At 64.3% G+C, this 16695-nt stretch overlaps 1 protein-coding gene across 1 annotated transcript; it reads right to left on the bottom strand.

Annotated features, from left to right (window-relative positions):
• Positions 1 to 2759: 2759 nt before the first annotated feature.
• WSCD2 (WSC domain containing 2) lies at positions 2760 to 15837 on the bottom strand. Its single transcript, XM_067306910.1, has 8 exons — positions 15409 to 15837; positions 10994 to 11108; positions 10228 to 10412; positions 9951 to 10072; positions 8988 to 9162; positions 8359 to 8523; positions 5247 to 5447; positions 2760 to 3303 (listed from the first exon to the last, which is right to left on the bottom strand). The coding sequence occupies exons 1-8, from the start codon at positions 15770 to 15772 to the stop codon at positions 2951 to 2953; spliced, it is 1680 nt and encodes a 559-aa protein (XP_067163011.1). The 5' UTR covers positions 15773 to 15837; the 3' UTR covers positions 2760 to 2950.
• Between the last annotated feature and the right edge of the window lie 858 nt (positions 15838 to 16695).

Here is a 16695-nt window from a genome sequence, read left to right as displayed (position 1 = left end):
ATGGGATGAATATTACTGCTGCTCGGATTTATAGCGCTCCTCTCCCATCCGTTTTATGGCTTTTGGAAAAGTGCTGCCACGGGCGCCTGTATCACGCTGCTGAGATGAGACCCCCCCCTTAATTACCTGGGGTAACGAGCCGGGTGCACGGTTCGATTTGGGAAAAAGAGGGGCCCTTTTGCTCGGCAGGGTCGGCACCGCCGCGGCTTTTCCCCGTTTGCAGGCTGCCGGGATCGGGGCTCGGGACGAGGCCCTCGGGGAGCCGCAGCGGAAGGCGAAGGGGCCGTTTCTCGGGAGGGAGGACGGTGCCGGGGCAGGTGGAAAATTTGCCCCTTCTGAAAAGCGGCTGGGAAACGGGGAGCGTTTCTCACCCTGCCTGCGGATCTCGGTGCTCTCCGGCGGCGCAGGCTGATGATCGGGAAGACCCGGCCGAGCGGCGCGGGCGCGAAATGCCGGGAGTTTTGCACGTGCAAAGGGGGCAGGAAGGACGCTTCTCCTCCTGACGGCAATATAAACGCTATTACTGAATACCAGGCCCGCAGAGCAAAAAAGTGCCAGGCCGTGTGGTTTTGGGAGCGGCATAAGGGGCCGGGCCAGGGGCGCCGGGGAAGGCTGCTGGCAGCGGAGGGGGAAACCGCCGGTGCCGCTTTTCCCGGGAACGCCTCGAAGGCAGGGATCCGCGGGAGCAGGGAGGGGGATGCGCGTGGAGCCAATCGCTCCGCACCCGGGTGCCGGCAGGGATGACAACTGCAAATCGCTCAACGTCGTTGCAAAAGGCGACTGCGGTGGAATAAGTGAATTAAGCTCCAACGATCCGTAAAGCCCCGGGGAACGGAGGGCGAAGCGGAGGTACGGCGACGCTCTTGGTGCCGTCACAGCGCCGGTCCCTTCCCCGGCTGAGACCTGCCGGAGCAAATCACACCCAGCCATCCGGCCTTATTGCCACCATCGCAACGCGAGCGAAAAAGTAGTTCAAAACCTCCAGATAAGAGGGCGATTGGCGGAGAGAACAGGCATAAATTCCGCCGAGCCTATTTTTATAGAGCAGCAAGCATGGCAAGAGGCAACGGAAATAAAGCGCCTGGCAAATCCATCAGCTTGCACGATGCAACCGCGTGAACTCTTCTGGGAGGACGTTGCAAAGGTAGCAAGACTCCCACGAAGGAGCCGCTTCGGTGGCGTTTTAAGTCTTGCCATTCGCAGTGGTTTGGCCGCAGGAATAATATTAACACAGTTAATGCTCCCGGCCCGGGCGGACAGAGCGGCAGGGTGCAAAGCAGCCACGATTTGCTGGGGAAACGCCGTCTCCCTCCGCCGAAGGGGTTTTCTGCAGTCGCCACGCGCCTTGCGTTACGCCTCCCGCGGCCCCCCCCCCCCCCCGGGGGGCACCAAGCGCCCCCGACGCAGAATCCCCCCCCAAATCGGGTTTTCGGCAGCAAACCTGAGCTCAGGGCTGCGGAGCCGCGGGTCCCCCCCCCCCCCCCCCCCCAAAACCGCTCCACAAACACACGGCGAGGCCGAAGAGCAACAAAACTCGCGTTTAATAGCCGGCTCGACCTGAGGGTTTGTCGTGACAGAGGTAGGCAGCCCCGGCACCGCGCACACCGCAGCGAGCGAGATCGGGTGGTTTTTTCCCCCAGTGGGAAAGGGGGGGGGTCGCCTGGGCTCCTAGAAAACCTCGGAGGATTTGTCAAAGGAAGAGTTAAAAACGTTGTAGCTACTCCGTACAAAATAGATCCGGCGCCGCCCCGGGGCTCCCGCCAGCCCCCAGCATCTTCGGGCGCAGAGAAACCGGCGGCGGAGGGAGCCCCAGCACCGCCGCCGCCGCGTCCCGCCAGGCGATGTCGTTTCCTCACGCGCGTTAGAAAAATATATTTTATTTAAATGCTCCTTTTCTCGGTGGAGTTGTCGTCTCTCTCTCTCTCTCTCTCTCTCTCTCTCTCCTCGAATGTAGACAGACGGGTAGATCTCTAGAGATTCAGCGCTGTGCGTGTCTTTCTACCAAGCTCGAGAGTTCAAAGCCAATCCTCGGATACGTAGCTATAGAAAAGGCTGCGGCAATATATGGCTTTTGCACCTACACCCAAGGGGGACTTGCAGACCGGAGGGAAGGTGGGAAGGGGCTGGCAGCGAAGCCGTGGCGGGGCCGGGCGGATGGCGCGGCGCGGGGCCGGGGACGAGCCGGGGAACCGCATGCAGCGCTGCAGGCTTCGCGAGATGCCTTTTCCCGCTGCACGCGGAGATCCTTTGGTTTGGGTCCTCCCGGCGGCCGCTCGTTCGCTCGTGTGGAGGCGGCGGCGGGTGCAGGCGCGCAGGGAGGCTGCAGCGGCCGGGCGAGGGTCCTGCACCGGCAAGGTGCCCGCAACACCAGGAGGGGCTCTGCTCCTGGAGCTCCCGGCGGAGCAGGGAGAGGGATGCCGGGGGGGCATCGGGGACGAGCCCCGCAGATTTGCCCCCGCCGCTCTCCTGGGAGCGCGCGTGCTCCGAGGGGCCGGGAGCAGCCGTGCAACTGCTGTCTCAGCTGCAAGGTTTTGCATCGCGCTCGGCGAAGGAAGGGCCAAATGGTGCCCGGGGCTGCGTGATCCCGCGGCCGGAGCTCGGCCTCCAGCAGGACCCGCAGCCGCCGCTCCGACCTGCAGCCAGCCTAGGAGGCAGGATCAGCTCCAGCCGGAGACTGGAGTGAGCCGTCGAGGGATGGGCAAGGAGCAGGCTCGGGGCCGGTCCCTCGCAGGTGAGCGCCGCCGGCACCGAACCGCCGCGCTGCGCCGGCACCGGGGGGGGCTGCATCAGGCCCAGCAGCCGCATCCGCGGACGCCTCTGCCGAGCCAGCGCCTGCCTTCGTTTCTCATGCGGGGAATCGCTCACAGCTACTAGCAGCAGATGGGGAATGGAAAGCAAGGCACCCCCGGGCGCAGGGGAGCGGGGGCCGGGCGCACCGAGCCGGTCCCCATCACCTCGGGTAGTAGTCGTCCGGGACGCCGGAGAGGTTGCGCAGCTTCAGAGCCGCGTCCACCGTCTTGATGTAGCCGCCGATCATCTGGCGCATCTCGGGCGTGTAGGGGTCGTACTCCAGCTTCCGCAGGCCCGAGCGCTTGAAGTTGCCGTCCTTCTGGCCCTCGACGCAGAGCAGCCGGTCCTCGAAGACGGCGATGCCCAGCAGGCCGACCATGCGCTTCAGCTGCGCGAAGAGGTCCCGCTTGAGGTCCTCGAAGTGCACCACCAGCACGTTCCTGCCGAAGCGCAGCCAGTCGAGGGTGTGCGTGGCCCACCACGGCGCGTAGGTCCGCACGAACTCCGGCCACTCTGAAAGAGGCACGGCGCCCCGTTAGCAGCCGTCCCCCGTTTCCCCCCCCCAGCACACCACCCCCCCGAGTCGCCCCGGGGCTGCTGGATCTCGCCCCCGCAGCACCTTTCCAAAGATGGGGCGTTTCGCGCTGAGCGTGGCCGCAGAGGCACACGTGCCATCTAACCGTGCTCATTTTTTCCCAGGTTTCTTAAGGCATGTTGCCACTGCACGTTGCACAATCTCATTGCACACTGCCATTGCATGTTGCACACTCTCACGGTACCGTGCACACTGCCATTGCACGTTGCACACTGTCTTTGCACCTTGCACACTGCCGTTGCACGTCACACACTGTCAACACAGCTCTTGGCTGGGAGATTAATAAACCCCCGAGCGAGACGCGTTTGCCAGCAGATTCCTAGGGCGACTACTTGAGCTCCCTACTAAAATCTTTCAATTATCCCCGAGGTTTCTAGCTAATTGATCCTCACATAAAAATCAGGTGATAAAAAGGATAATGAAACATCAATAATATGCAATGACTCTCTTGGAAGTGGAATATACGTGTATCTTATGACGCATAAAAGCTCCGGGTATCTGCTTCTTCCTCTTGTCCTCCTTGAGAAACCAATGCCTGATTAATAGCTTAAATGTATTTAATTCCCCAAAGAATCATTAAACACAGTATCTGTTTCATTAAACAGATACAGGACAATTCACCTTGTGTAATCATATCACATAAAACTTTGCTTTGGAACCACTCCAGGGATATCATAAAGTTAATGTCACGGAACAAAATACTGATTTTACAGAGCCTTCAGCCTCGGCTTCCCGAAAGCACAGCTGCAAACAGAAGGAAAAACCCAGAATTCCTCGTCCTGCAGCTGTGGCCACGCGCGGGGCCGCGGCGAGCAGGGACACGCGGTGCCCGGCGGCCAAACCCCGCGTTTCCTCACCCCTCGCCCGCGGTGAACCGCGGCCCTCGGCAAACACCCAAGCCCCGTTCAAAACCCTCAAGCGCCGGAAAAGCTCCCTCTCTCTGGGCAAGTTGTTCCGACGGTTAATTAACCTGACGATTACCCCGAAAGCTAATTACGCGGCTAAGACGCGTCTCCCCTGGGGAGGCGCGGGGATGTGTTTCGATGCGCGTCCAAGCCAGAGCGTGCTGGGACCGGCGGGAGCGGTGCGCAGCCCGCCGCCGGCAGCATGCGTGTCCCCCGGGATGCCGGCGGCACGTTCCCAGCCAAACACCCTCCCCAGGGACGACGGCTGCTCCGGCGTCCCAGGGGCATCAGCTCCGCTTGCTACACGGGTGTCACTGAATAGCTGTAAATCTGGGGAAAAAAAACTGGGAGAAAGTGAGAGCGGCTGCCTGCAATATCCTCGTGGCGCCGTGCAGGCTGGCAGGGAGGACCTGTACAGAAAAGGGGGACGCAATTCGGATGCGGTGCCGGGACCGCGGCGGCAGCAGGAGCCGGGCTCGGAGAGCGCGCGAGCATCGCGGCGATGACGAACCGCAGGCGCACAGCAGCACCGCCGGCAAAAGCTCCCCTTAAACAAACTCTGAATTAAGGGTAGCAGATGTTCGATGAAGCTAAATATTTTAACTCTTTCCAAAGAAGCCAATTCCACAACAGCAATTTGCAAATTGCTATAATTAACAAGCCTCCGCAGGGCACCTGTGCGCGGGAAAGGTGTTCCCCTCGGAGCAGCCGGCTGCGCGCGAGAGCGAGCTGCTCCGAGCTGCTCCCGCGGGGAAGGGCTGGGCCGGCGGCAGCTCCCCAGCAGGGATTTTACGGCCTTTGCACAGAGTTTCCCGCAGCCCCGGGCCCGGACACCCGCATTACGGGGGAGGTATCGGATAGAAACGCCGCCCCGCGCGGGATCCTGCTGCTCCCGGCCCGGAGCGGGCGGTGGATCCGGGGGCGGCGGTGCCGCGGGCGCCGGGGCGGCCGCCTACCTTTGCCCTTCCAGTGGGCGTGCGAGGCGAAGCCGATGTGGCCGCCGTACTTGCGGTTGAACTCAGCCATCAGCGCCTTGTAGGGGTTGCGGATGAGCAGGATGGCGGCGTCGAAGGACTCGATCTCCTTCTGGCCGCTCTCGTGCGTTTTGATGCAGATCGTCCTGCCGCTTCGCCAGTGGTCCCGCTCGCCCTTGAAGCCTGCCGGGACACCGGCACCGTCGGCACCGGGAAAAAAAAAAAAGGAAGGAAATGACCAGGGGTGACATCAGGTTGCAAAACACGGTTGGAGGGAAGCAGCTGGTGCTTGAAATAGTATTTGCATCCCTCTTCCAGATGGAAATAATCGCTTTGCCTGAGTTCCGACTCCAGCGCTCTTGCAAAATTCACGCGCTACGGGGCTGCCCAGCGCGTGGGAATTGCTGGGGACGGCTGGAGGCACTACGGGCACGGAGTCAGCCGGAGCCGCCGGTGTTTCCCGCGGAGCCGCGACACACGCGGCCTCGGCCCGGCTGGTTTCGCAGCTCTGCCCGGCTCCCAGACAGTCCGATCCCTCGCATCCCGGTGTTCCTCGAGGGCCTCCGATGCAAAACGCCCGGGCACCGCACAACCCTCGCAGGCCGCCTGCAGCACTAACCAACCTGCCGGAGCTATGCGTGAACTGGAGGGGCGAGAACCTGTTTTTAAAGCGCTCGTCTCCCCGGCCATGGTGTTTAAACTCTCCCAATAAACCAGGAAGGGAAAAAAATCCCACCTGGCAGCCGAGCAGCAGCTCCCCAGCGGGAAGCGCCGGCTCGCCGCTCTCTGGGCACGCAGCAACCCTAATCCATGGGAAAACGCTAGGCCCGCGGGGCACCTCCGGAGCAGTGGCTCCCCCAGCACCAGGACACGGTGCCGGGTCTCCGCGCCCGCGGCGGAGTCGAGCCCGGGCGGGAGCTAAGGTGTACGGAGATGCACTACATCAATTAGCGATGGGCAATCGGCTTTCCGCAGTGCCACGGCTAAGCTGCCGGTTGCCTGGATACATCCCGGCCTGCTCCGGTGAGCCCGAAACCCCACGGATCGGGTCCTCAGCCGGATGAGCAGCACGGCTCCGGCGGCGCCAGGGCTGCCCTCCCCTCCGCAGGGAACCCGCAGCGGGGTCCCGGCGGTGCCCCCGGATGCGGCTGGGGAGCTGCCGGAGCAGCTGGAAGCGGCTCCGCATTTACGAGGCTGAATTGGGTAAATCTCAAACAAAAATTAAAAAAAGAAGGAGGGGAGGGGAGGGAGAGGAAAAATGTTGCCTCCATTCCCACGGCGAGCGGGGCTTTAGGGAATACTCCGGGTCCGAATCCCCATTCGCCAACCTGCAGCCTGCGCTGCTGGCCCAGCTCCGGGTGGCTGCGCTGGAAAAGAGGATTGCACCTCCGAGTCGCCCGAGAGAAGGAAAAAGCAAGGGAAACCTCCAAGATCTGCAAATTAAACTATCGGGAATGGCTATAAAATGGGATAATTGGTGGGTTTTTTCCTCCCCTCCATTGCAACAGCGGGTGTTATCAGGAGGAGCTGCCGGGGAAGCTGCCTTTGGCCTGAAAAAGCCTCATCCCTGCCCCAGGCTTTATTTTTTTTAATTTTTCCTCGCTGTTTCATTGAGGTGGTGGCTGCTTTTCCCCGGAAAGCCGGCAGCCTCGGGGGCCGCGGCCGTTCCCCATCCAGCCTAGCTGCGGCGGCGGCGTTCGTACGACGTTCTGCCTAGAAGGCCCTAAGGACGGCGGGAGCAAAAGCGTCCTCCCTCTGCGGAATATTTACTCGGCACGTAATTCCCATGTCATGGCAGCGCAGCAGATGGATACCCAGCAAGCAGCTCGGCCCGAGGAGCGCGCGCTCCGAGGCAGCCGGCAGCCGTGAGCCGACTGTGCCGATCCCCCTCCGAACAACATTATTCCGCTCGGCTGCCGTGCGTGCCCCGAGCAGCAACATTTGCTTGGAAAAAACCTCCTCTGCAATGGAGAGATTGGCCTCTTGCAGCACGAGGCAGGGGGATTCACTGCCTTTAGGAAGCGGATCTATTCCTGCCCGGAGGAGACTCCGGGGCTCTCTGGAAGGGCCGAGGCTGCGGTAGGATTAGCGCAGCTCGCGCCCGGCCGCGGGCAAACTGATCCGAGTCTGTGCTCAGCCCTCGATCTGCGGGAAACCGGTCTGCGGAGACGCGAGGCGACGGGGGTGGAGGAAGCGGATAATTTGCTTTCGGATTATCTCCTTTTTTGGACATTTCCCGGACCAGAAGCTGATCTAAATGATACGACGCGAATCAAGTGATCGCACGTGGCTAATGCTGCAGATGAGATCAGCTCCCTTCTCCCCACACCCATGGGCTCATCGGCGCTTTTTCCAACCGCTAACGCTCATTAACGCGAATATTAGCATTGCCCCGATGCCCGGACCCAGTCGGGAATTTTATCCGTACGGTGGCAGGACCTGAAGCCCAGCCGGCGGCCTCTGCGCGGGGCCGGCCCTGAGCAGCTATTTGGGCCCAGCGTGGGGGCATCCGTCCCCCAAAAAACCGGTGCTTTGCCGGTGGGGCCTGACGGGTGCAATGGGGCTTTTGCTGCTGGGTGGCTTTTGGTGACCTATTCCTTCACGGATTTTCCCGGACGATGCCTATTCACTGCACAAATTTCTCTTAAAGCACTAATTAAATGTGAATCGCCGGGGCGAGCTGGGGACCCCGCGAGCCCCCGGCGGGCGGGCGGTGGGGAGCAAGGCACAAGCGCCCAGGCAGGAGCCACCAGCCCCGGCCGGGGCCACGGCGTCCGAGGGTTTTGTAGGCAACGCCAAAAGATGGATTTTTTTCCCTGCCTGAACCCAAATCTGGTCAAAACCCAGTCTTTTCCTGGGTGGAAAAAAAAAATATGCAGGAATTCCCTTGTTTGAGAGGGCTGGAGCCGCTCCGGGAAGCTTCGACCCCCCCGCGGTGGGTTCAAAAGGACCAGCGCACGCGAGAAACGCCAGTTCTGCCCCAAAACGCTCCTTGCAGAGCTTGCCACGGGTGCAGGCGTGGGAGCGGGAGCGGGATGGGCTGGGCCGGGACGGGAGCGGGATGGGACGGGGCGGCCGCGGAGCCGCGGCGCACCTTTGTTGTAGAGGGAGCCGTCGAAGTAGTAGCTGCCGGTGTAGAAGCCGGTGGCGAGCTCGATGAGGTGCCGGGCCCAGGTGTTGCCGGCGCCGGGGAAGCTGGCCAGCGCGGTGAAGTGCCGGGAGCGGGCCGGCAGGAAGCGGCGGTCCATGCAGCGGTTGTCTGCAAGGAGAAGCGGGGTGTCGGGGCGGGGGGGGGGGGGGGGGAAACGCCGGCCCGCGGCCCCCCGCCGTCCCCCAGCGCGCCGGTTAGCGACGGAGACGAGGAGAGACGAGAGTGCGAGGGGAAGGAGCCCGCGGGAGGCAGATGGCAGACGGTTATTCCTTGCGCCCGCTTTAAGCGGTAATTAAAGCTGTTTGTTTGTTCAGGGGAGGATTTATTTCCTGGGAAGTTAAAATAAATGGCAATTTTTAATGGCAGCCGAATAGGTATTTCAAGCCGCCTGTCACTTTCTCCAGGGTGGCATGGGGCCGGTGCCCCTGGGAAGGGGTGCGGGATGCTTGGGAAGACGGGGTCCGAGCGGGGGGGGGGTCCATGTCCTCCCACGGGGGTGCAGGCAGGCGATTGCCGGCTGCGCCGTGCCGTGCCGCACCGTGCCGAGCCGCGCCGCACCGCGCCGCCCTCACCTTGCACCTGGGTCTGGTAGACGAGGAAGTAGTCGGCGGTGCCGCAGCTCTCGTACTCCTCGCCGGGGCACCGCTGGGCGCAGAGCTGCTCGTCCTCGCGCTCGTGCAGGGTGAAGAGCCTCGTGGGGAAGCCGCAGCGGCACGAGGTCCCGGCCAGCGCCGACAGCGGGAACTCCTGCGGCGAGGGCGCCGGGGCAGGCGTCGGCATGGGGTCCCGGCTGCACCGCTGCGCCGGCCGGACCCCCGCCCCAGCCCCGCGGATAACGTGCCTGGCGGCTCGCGCAGCCGTGGGGGGCCAGGAACGCGGCGCAGGTCCCTAGCAGGGACCGGCCATGCGTGATGTGCCTTTGGCAACACGGTAAAAATGGGGCTGCGGGTGTCTGCAGTCCCTCGGCAGAAAGGGAACAAGCTGTTCCCTGCCCCCCTCCCCCGTCCCTTCCAACGGGGCTGCCGATTATCCCGGGCAAAGCGCTTACGGCAGGGGAGGAGAAGGACATCTCCTTCACGCCGGGCTGGAGCGCGACGGCAGGCAGCGAAGGGCCCTGCCCGGGGCAGCGCTTCCCCGGCCCGCCGGTGCCCTGCCGGCGTCCGGCCGGAAAAAGCCGCTTGGTTGCAAGCAAGCGAAAAACTGCTCGGTTGCAAGAAAAAGAAAACTGCTCGGCTGCAAGAAAACAAGCACCCAGCACGGTTGAAGCTGGGGGCACCTGGGCACGGGGGGGGTCACGGGGCCTCCCAGGACTCCACGGCTGCAAATTTGATCAGGTGCAGTTCGGATGCATATAATTATCGCACTAAATTGGATTCGAATTTATCTAGTGTGGCCTTTTTTTCGCTGATTAACAAAGCGAGTGGGGCACTTGGCCGTGGCAGCTCCCCGGGCACTGGCGGAGCCACTCCGCTCTGCGCCCCAGCCCGGCTGGCTCTTTCGCCTGGTGCCGGCGCGTCCCCGACCCCCCCGGGTACCTTTTCGGTGCAGAAGTCGACGCACTTGTCCACGGACATGTTGAGCATGGTCTGGCTGGCGGGCAGGGCGATGGAGACGTTGTCCGGCCGGCGGAAGCACCCCCGGAATATGGCGCTGCCGTCTGCGGGCGAGAGGTGCCAGATCGGTGCCAAAACCGGTGCCGAAAGCCACCGCGAGCCGCGCGGGGACTCATCCGTCTCACCCGTCCCCGCGGCCCCCCCAGCCCCCCCCCCCCCAGCCCCAGACCGGGGCTGGCTGCGGTTTGCCGGCGCTTACACCTGCGGGCCGACTCCTGGGCCAGCTCCAGGCGGTAGACGGAGAGGCGGTTGACGCCGCCGCACGTGTTGCTCCGCTCGCCCTTGCACGCCATGCCGCACTCGGCCTCGCTCGCGTTGGCCGCCTCGATCTTGTGGCCGCAGTAGCACTCGGCGCCGAACTCCAGCCCCGCGTACAGGTAGCCCCTGGTTGGGGGGGGGGGAGAAAGAGAGGGACGTGGGGGCGAGCGGCGACCGCCCCGGCTGCGGCCGCGGGACGGACGGGCGCCGCTCCGACGCGGCAAACCCCTTTGCAAACGCCGCCCGTCCCGACGGCGCCGGGGCTCGTGCCCGTGGCGCCCCCCCCCCCCAAAATAACGGGGAGCGCAGGCGCGACCCTCGGCAGCAAACGCCCTGCGGGGACGGACACCCCCCCCCCTCCACCCCGCTCCGGGCGCTCGCGGCTGCTGCAGCTGGGAAGCTCGGGGGGGAGGGGTGTTTTGGGGGGGGACCCCGCGATGCAGCCTGCGCCCAGATCTCCCCGGAAAGCATCTGCCAGCGCACGGGGGCGCGAGGGGCAACCGCAACCCCGGCCGGGTCGGGATGCAGGTCGCCTTGCCGAAAACCGGCTTCTCCCCATCCCGGGAGGAAAAAACCAGGAGAAGAATCGAGGGGGGGGGAAAAAAGCAAAGCGCAGAATTGCACGGGCCCGAAGCGGAGCAGAGGGGCGGCGCGGGCCGGCCGGGAGCGCCGGCGGCGCGGGAGCCGTGGTCCAGCACCCTACCCACCGTTCGGCGCAGTTGTCCTGGCAACGGAAGACCGTCATCTTCTTGTAGTCGAAGAAGGAGACGCCGCGGAGCGTCCGCCGGCGCGTGTTGTCCACGTAGCAGCCGATGTACTTCGCTGGGGAGAGGGCGGAGAGGGGGGGTGAGAAGCAGCCGCTCGCGCCGCCCTCCCCCAGCCCACGGCCTCTGGCCACATTTGTGTCCTTTTTTATTTTTTCCCCCCACTTTTTCGACATGGATTAGCTCACACCTGGCAAGAGCGGAGGCTCTGACACCCCCCCCATCCTCTTCCATCACCAAAACCAAGCAAAGTAGCCCCAAAAAGAGAGCAGCTAAGGGGCGTGAGAAGCAGTAGAACAAGCGATCCCCTTAACTCTGCCCACGGTGAGCGCGGGGGAGCCGAGGACGGAGCAACGCAGCTCCTCTCCCCAGGCCGGCCCCTGCCCTGACCCCGGCAGGTCCTCGCCGGCGTCGATGCCCGGCGGGGCGAGGGCTGATGCCTGGGCCGAGAGCGGATGAAGACGCTGGCAGAGAGGCAACAGAGCTGAACGGACGATTAGGACGAAACCACTGATTTGACGGACGCAGCCTGTTGCAACGCTGCGAAGCCGAGCAGCGATCTCCGTATCTGCAGTGCGGACGCACCGGCTGGCTGCCCCCGGGCCATGGGCGGGAGCGCGGGCCCCGTTACGGCTCCTCGTTAGATGCCCTCGCTAGGGCCGGGCACGCGCCCTGCTCCCTCTCCCGCGCCGCTGGGCGCGCTGATGGTGCCAACGCTCACAGAGGGGGAAAAATCCATTTCTTGGGACGGCTCCGTATTGAACCTTGATGCAACGTCTCACAATAAAAGGCACCTGTCAGTCCTGCAAATGCCGGTGGGGAGAACGCCCAGGAGGGGGAGAAGGAACGTTTCGGTGGATATTCACACGTCCGGAGAGGGAAAAGGCAGGGTGAGGCGCGTCGTGGCGGCCGCGTGCAGCCACCGAACGGCTCCGGCGCGTGCTGAGTTAGCTGCGGGGGGGGGGGGGGGGGGGGGGGGGTTAGCGGCTCCGCTTTTGGGGAACCCTCTGCAGGACGCTGGCGGGGGGTGACCCTCCCCAGGAGGCAGCCTGGAGACCTCGTGCCACCCCGCTGGCGTGGGTCCTTCACGTAGTCACGCTTCGAACTAAAGCCCTGCTGCTGCCAAGTCCTGCAATGGGGACACGAGAGTCTCATGCCCCTTCGGGGCCACTGGAGCAGTGGAGCCCCACCGAGCCCTGTGGAGGGGGTTTCGCAGCTCCAAATACCCGTCCCGCTGTGCCCACAGCTCCAAACTGCCCTCCAGCTGTGCCCACGGCACCAAATACCCATCCAGCTGTGCCCACCGCACCAAACAGCCCTCTAGCTGTGCCCACTGCAGCTTCCCGGCACTGCAAACCTGCTTCCCAAGCCCAAAGACTTTTGGAAGAGGAGGAGGATTGAGGAATGTGCCTGCTAGCATTAACCACCAAACAGTCGTAACTCATTGCTCCCAATTGCTCTCGGCATTTCCACAGCACTGAGCAGGTTGCCGAAGGTCGGCTCATTTTGCTCGTGACAGATCTAACCAGCGCGGCATTACTCCAGTAATTTTCACAGCGCCGGTGACTGATGCGCGCTACCTTCCACCCGGCGCTCTTGACATATGTGCACTGCAGCTTATTAGGAAGGCAACTGGAAGAATTAGGGAGATGCAAGGACAGTAAGCGAACGAGGAGCGACCAGGGAGACGTGCTGGAGGAACATGCCCAGCAATCAGGACGAGACGCTGATAAATAAATAACCCGAGCAGACAAATTCAGCCCTGGTCCAACGCACCGGTCTCCCTGGGCCAAGGGGACGTTGGGACCATGCTGGAAATGGGGGTGTGAACTGAGTCACGGACCCCTCGCAGCAAATACCCATTAAATTCCCCCAATGTCTTTCTCTTCTGATGGAGAAGCAACTCCAGGCTGATAACCAGGGGTGTTAGCATTGCAAAAAATTAATTAACAGCTTAATGCAAAGCTTAATATAAAGTCTTGCCTCCGGAGGAGCCTCAGAGCCGTCGCAGCCCTCGCCGGAGCCGTTCGGTGCCTGCACGTGTCCCCAGGAAAGGCAGCTGGAGCGGCGGCCTCCTGCGGCAGCGCTGAGCCGCCGGGATGACGCTTCGCGTTTCCTAACGCTCGAAGTGTCTCCACCACTGCCGGTCCGGGGCTGCCTGGGCTCCTCGCTGGGCACCTTCGCGCCCGCGTTCGCCACTGCTGGGACGCTGTGCCGCGCGCCGCCGTGACGGGCTGCGCCTGCGCCGGCTTATGAACGCCGCGGCCTCGCCGCACGCGAGGTTTCCTCCCCGGGTTACTAAGCCGGATCCTTGCGGGGACCGAGTGGACCGGCGGGTTTGCTTCCCGAGGCTGCACGCATTTCGGAAAGGGGTTTCCCCCTGCCCGGGTGCGAGGACACGACGGGGAGCGAGCGGAGGGGACGGAGGCGACTCGCTGATGGGGGCAGCCTCTCCGCGCCCTCATTTTAGCGGATGGGAAAAAGTCCCTTAAAAACCATGAGCAGTTTTTTTCTCCCTGCATCCCAGCCGGCTCCGCATGCCAGGCGGTGTGAAAGCGGGCCGGGGTGTGGGAGCCAGCAGTGCCAGGCAAGTCTGCATTTCGGGGCTGCAGTCTGCAGCACCAGCGTGCCGAAGGCTGTGGCAGTGGTGGTTTGCCGGGGCTGTTGCATTTGCTGCTGCTGGGATTGGGGGTTTCTTCTTCTCTCGGAGCATCCCATGCCCGGCTCCTGGGGGAGCATCCCATGCCCAGCTCCTGGGCAGAGCGCTTCTGCTCACGGGTATTTCGGTGCATGATTCAATGCTTCCCCGTTACTCGCCTGGCAGACGAATGTGCAGGGCTGCCGAGCGGAGGGTGGGCTGCCGTTCCCGGGCGCAAGGGAATTCCCAGGCGGAGCCTCCCAGCAGCCCCACTCCGGCGCAGCTCCTGCCGGGGGCTCCCGCACCGGGGCTCCCCGCGGATCAGCAGGATCAGCTCCGTGAGAAATCTCCTATTTGCAACAGCCACCGAAGCCTCCTTCAGGTTCAAGAGAGGGGAAGCAGCGCCGCGAAGGCAGGGAAGAGCCTGGCTGCTTCTGCACGCCTCTCCCGCAGCTCCCGCTCCTCTTCCTGATTTCGTTCCGCATTTCCTATAATGGATAATTCTGCAGCTATTTCCCTAAATACCATGGCAATCCATTAGGCTGCTGTCACAGGTGCACTGCGCTGTAGCAGTCCGCTGTGCTGCTCCTTCTCCCCAGCCCGCTGCATTAGTGACGGCAAACCCAGAGCTTTCGCTCTCCGCCGAAGACGCGCGTTAGCCCTGCGCCGGGGGGGGGGGGCCGCGGCAGCGGGGCGCAGGGGGGAGCGGCGTGCGGGGTCTGGCCGCCCGGCGCGAGGACGAACCCCCGCGCGTCCACCCCCGCGATCCCCCGTCCCACGCCAACGCTTGCCGTCGCCGTGCGCTCGCCGGGCGACTAATCCTGCGGGCGCCCTGCAAGTCCCCGTTTTGCAAAAATCTCGTCCCTGCGGAGCGAGCCCATGCCAGGGGCTGAGCGCCCTGCGCCAGGGCGTCCCGCGTGGCTGCAGGTCCCCGGCGCTTTGCCGGGCTCCGGGCTGCCCTCGGGAAGAAGCCGGGCTGCGGCGCGCGAGCCCCTGCAGGCAGCTCTTGCAGACATGCAAACTTCAAGCACCTCGGTGAGCAAGTAGCTTTGCCTGCATGCAGTTGCCTTCCGGATGAACGGACGACATTTCCAAAAATCAATGCGAAGCACCACGTTCGCTTATCCTCGTTCATTAATAACGCTCTGACGCGACAGTACACCGTGCACCGGAGGCGGCAGCCGCCCGGGGACGGTCGATTGCGCCCGGCCCCTGCGGCGGCCGCGGCTGCCCGCGCTCCCTTGCCTGGCCGGCGTCGGCAGCCCTTGCCTGCCTGCACACCTGCATATCGCAAACCAGAGTTAGGAACCTGGAAAGGTCCCGCCAGAGGGGCACGAAGGCTTTCGTGGGGGGTACGAAGGCTTTCGCCGGCTGCGGCAGCACGTGGGAAACAGCCTGGCGCTATCGCTAGGGGTTTGCTCCAAAGGGGCCGTGGGCAGGCGCGCGCAGCCCCGAGGCCGGGGACGTGACACGGAAGCAGGTCTGCATTTGGCCCCGGGGACGGAGCTGCTCGGCGGCCGGGGCCCAAACCCCCGTGCCGTGCTGCGGCCGCAGAAAGTCCGCGTCCGAGCGCGGCGCCACCGGGAGCCCGAAAACGCCTAAGCGGAATTGGAAAAAACGCAAGCGGAAAATGAGCGTGCAGGGAGGGATGGAGGGATGGAGGGATGGAGGGAGGGAGGGATGGAGGGAGGGAGCAGCTCCCGCGGTGGCGGCGCCTCACCTCTGTCCTCCTCCTTCTCGCGGGCGGCGCGGCCCCGGGGCGTCCGGCTCCGTGCGCCGCCGGAGGCTCCCGCCTTGCTCCGCTCCGCCGCCTCCTTGGAAGCGCTTTTGAACCAGGGCCCGTAGCGCCGGCCCCCGTCGGCGGCCGCCGGGAAGCCGCGCGCCGGCGGCAGCAGCCCCAGGTAGGGCAGCTCGGGCGAATCGGCGGTGCCGGGGCCGGGCGCGCGGCCGGGCGCCGGCTCCCCCGCGAAGCCGGCGTGCAGGAAGAGCAGGCTGCCCGCCGCCAGGTAGAGCGCCAGCAGCGTGCAGAAGCGCACGGGCTTCCGACGGAAATACCGCTGCAGCTTCAGCAGGAGCTTGGCCATGCCGCCCTCATCCCGCCCCGCGCGGGAGCCGCTCTCTCTCACCCCCGGGCGGGTGGGAAAACGGGGCTGCGCCCGCCCGGTCGCTCCCGGTCGCCTGCCAGGATCCGGAGGTCAGGAAGGAGCCGTGGAGCGAAGCCTTATAAAGATATCGCTGCTCGTTCTCAAGTCCCGGAGAGCCGGAGGAGGCAGCGGCAGCCGGGGTGCCGGGACGCAGAGGTCTTTCTCCGGCAGTATCGCGGTTGCTCCAGCTTATCCTTCTCCCGGCAGAGCCCCTATGGCGTGCCCCGGAGACGCTGCTGCCGGAGGGATCATGTTAAGGGAATCGAGAGCTCAAGGGTGATTCAAAAGCCCTTCGGCCTCCCGCGAGCCCCTCTCCGGTGGCACAGCGTCCCGTCCAGGCGGAGAGGCTCCGGAAGCGCCGCCGGTCCGGAAAACGCTCACGGGGAGGCTCGGCTCAGCGACCGCCCTTCGCCGCAGTGCCGGGGCGGGAGACGTCCACCTGCAAGGCAGAGAGAAAGGGACCGGTGAGGAAAGCACTCGGCAGCTCCAGAGGCTCCAGCACCCGCTCCCGGCAGAGCGGGGCACCCTCCGCTTCCAGAAAGCCCGGCCCACCGGAGAGCTGTCGCCGCGGCACCGGTGACGGCCCGCGGGACCCTCGGATGGGGCTGCGGGGGGACAGACCCCCTGCAAAGCCTCGCGGTGGGCGAGAGCGAGCGGCCGCGGGAGACCCGGGAAACGATCCCCCTGCGGAAACGGGAGGCGCGAGGCCGAAACCGCCGGCAGGCTACGAAGAGCCCGATGCAAAACCACGCGCCTCGCCCCGCGGAGGGAGAAGGCGCCTTTAAAGACATTAAAAGTGACTTTAAAGGGACTTTATCGGAGACCAGAGGCCTCACGGACACAGACGTACGACTAGAGGCAGG

This window comes from Apteryx mantelli, chromosome 17, assembly GCF_036417845.1.
Source record: "Apteryx mantelli isolate bAptMan1 chromosome 17, bAptMan1.hap1, whole genome shotgun sequence".
Taxonomy (NCBI): domain Eukaryota; kingdom Metazoa; phylum Chordata; class Aves; order Apterygiformes; family Apterygidae; genus Apteryx; species Apteryx mantelli.
This window is presented reverse-complemented; position numbering and strand designations above follow the sequence as displayed.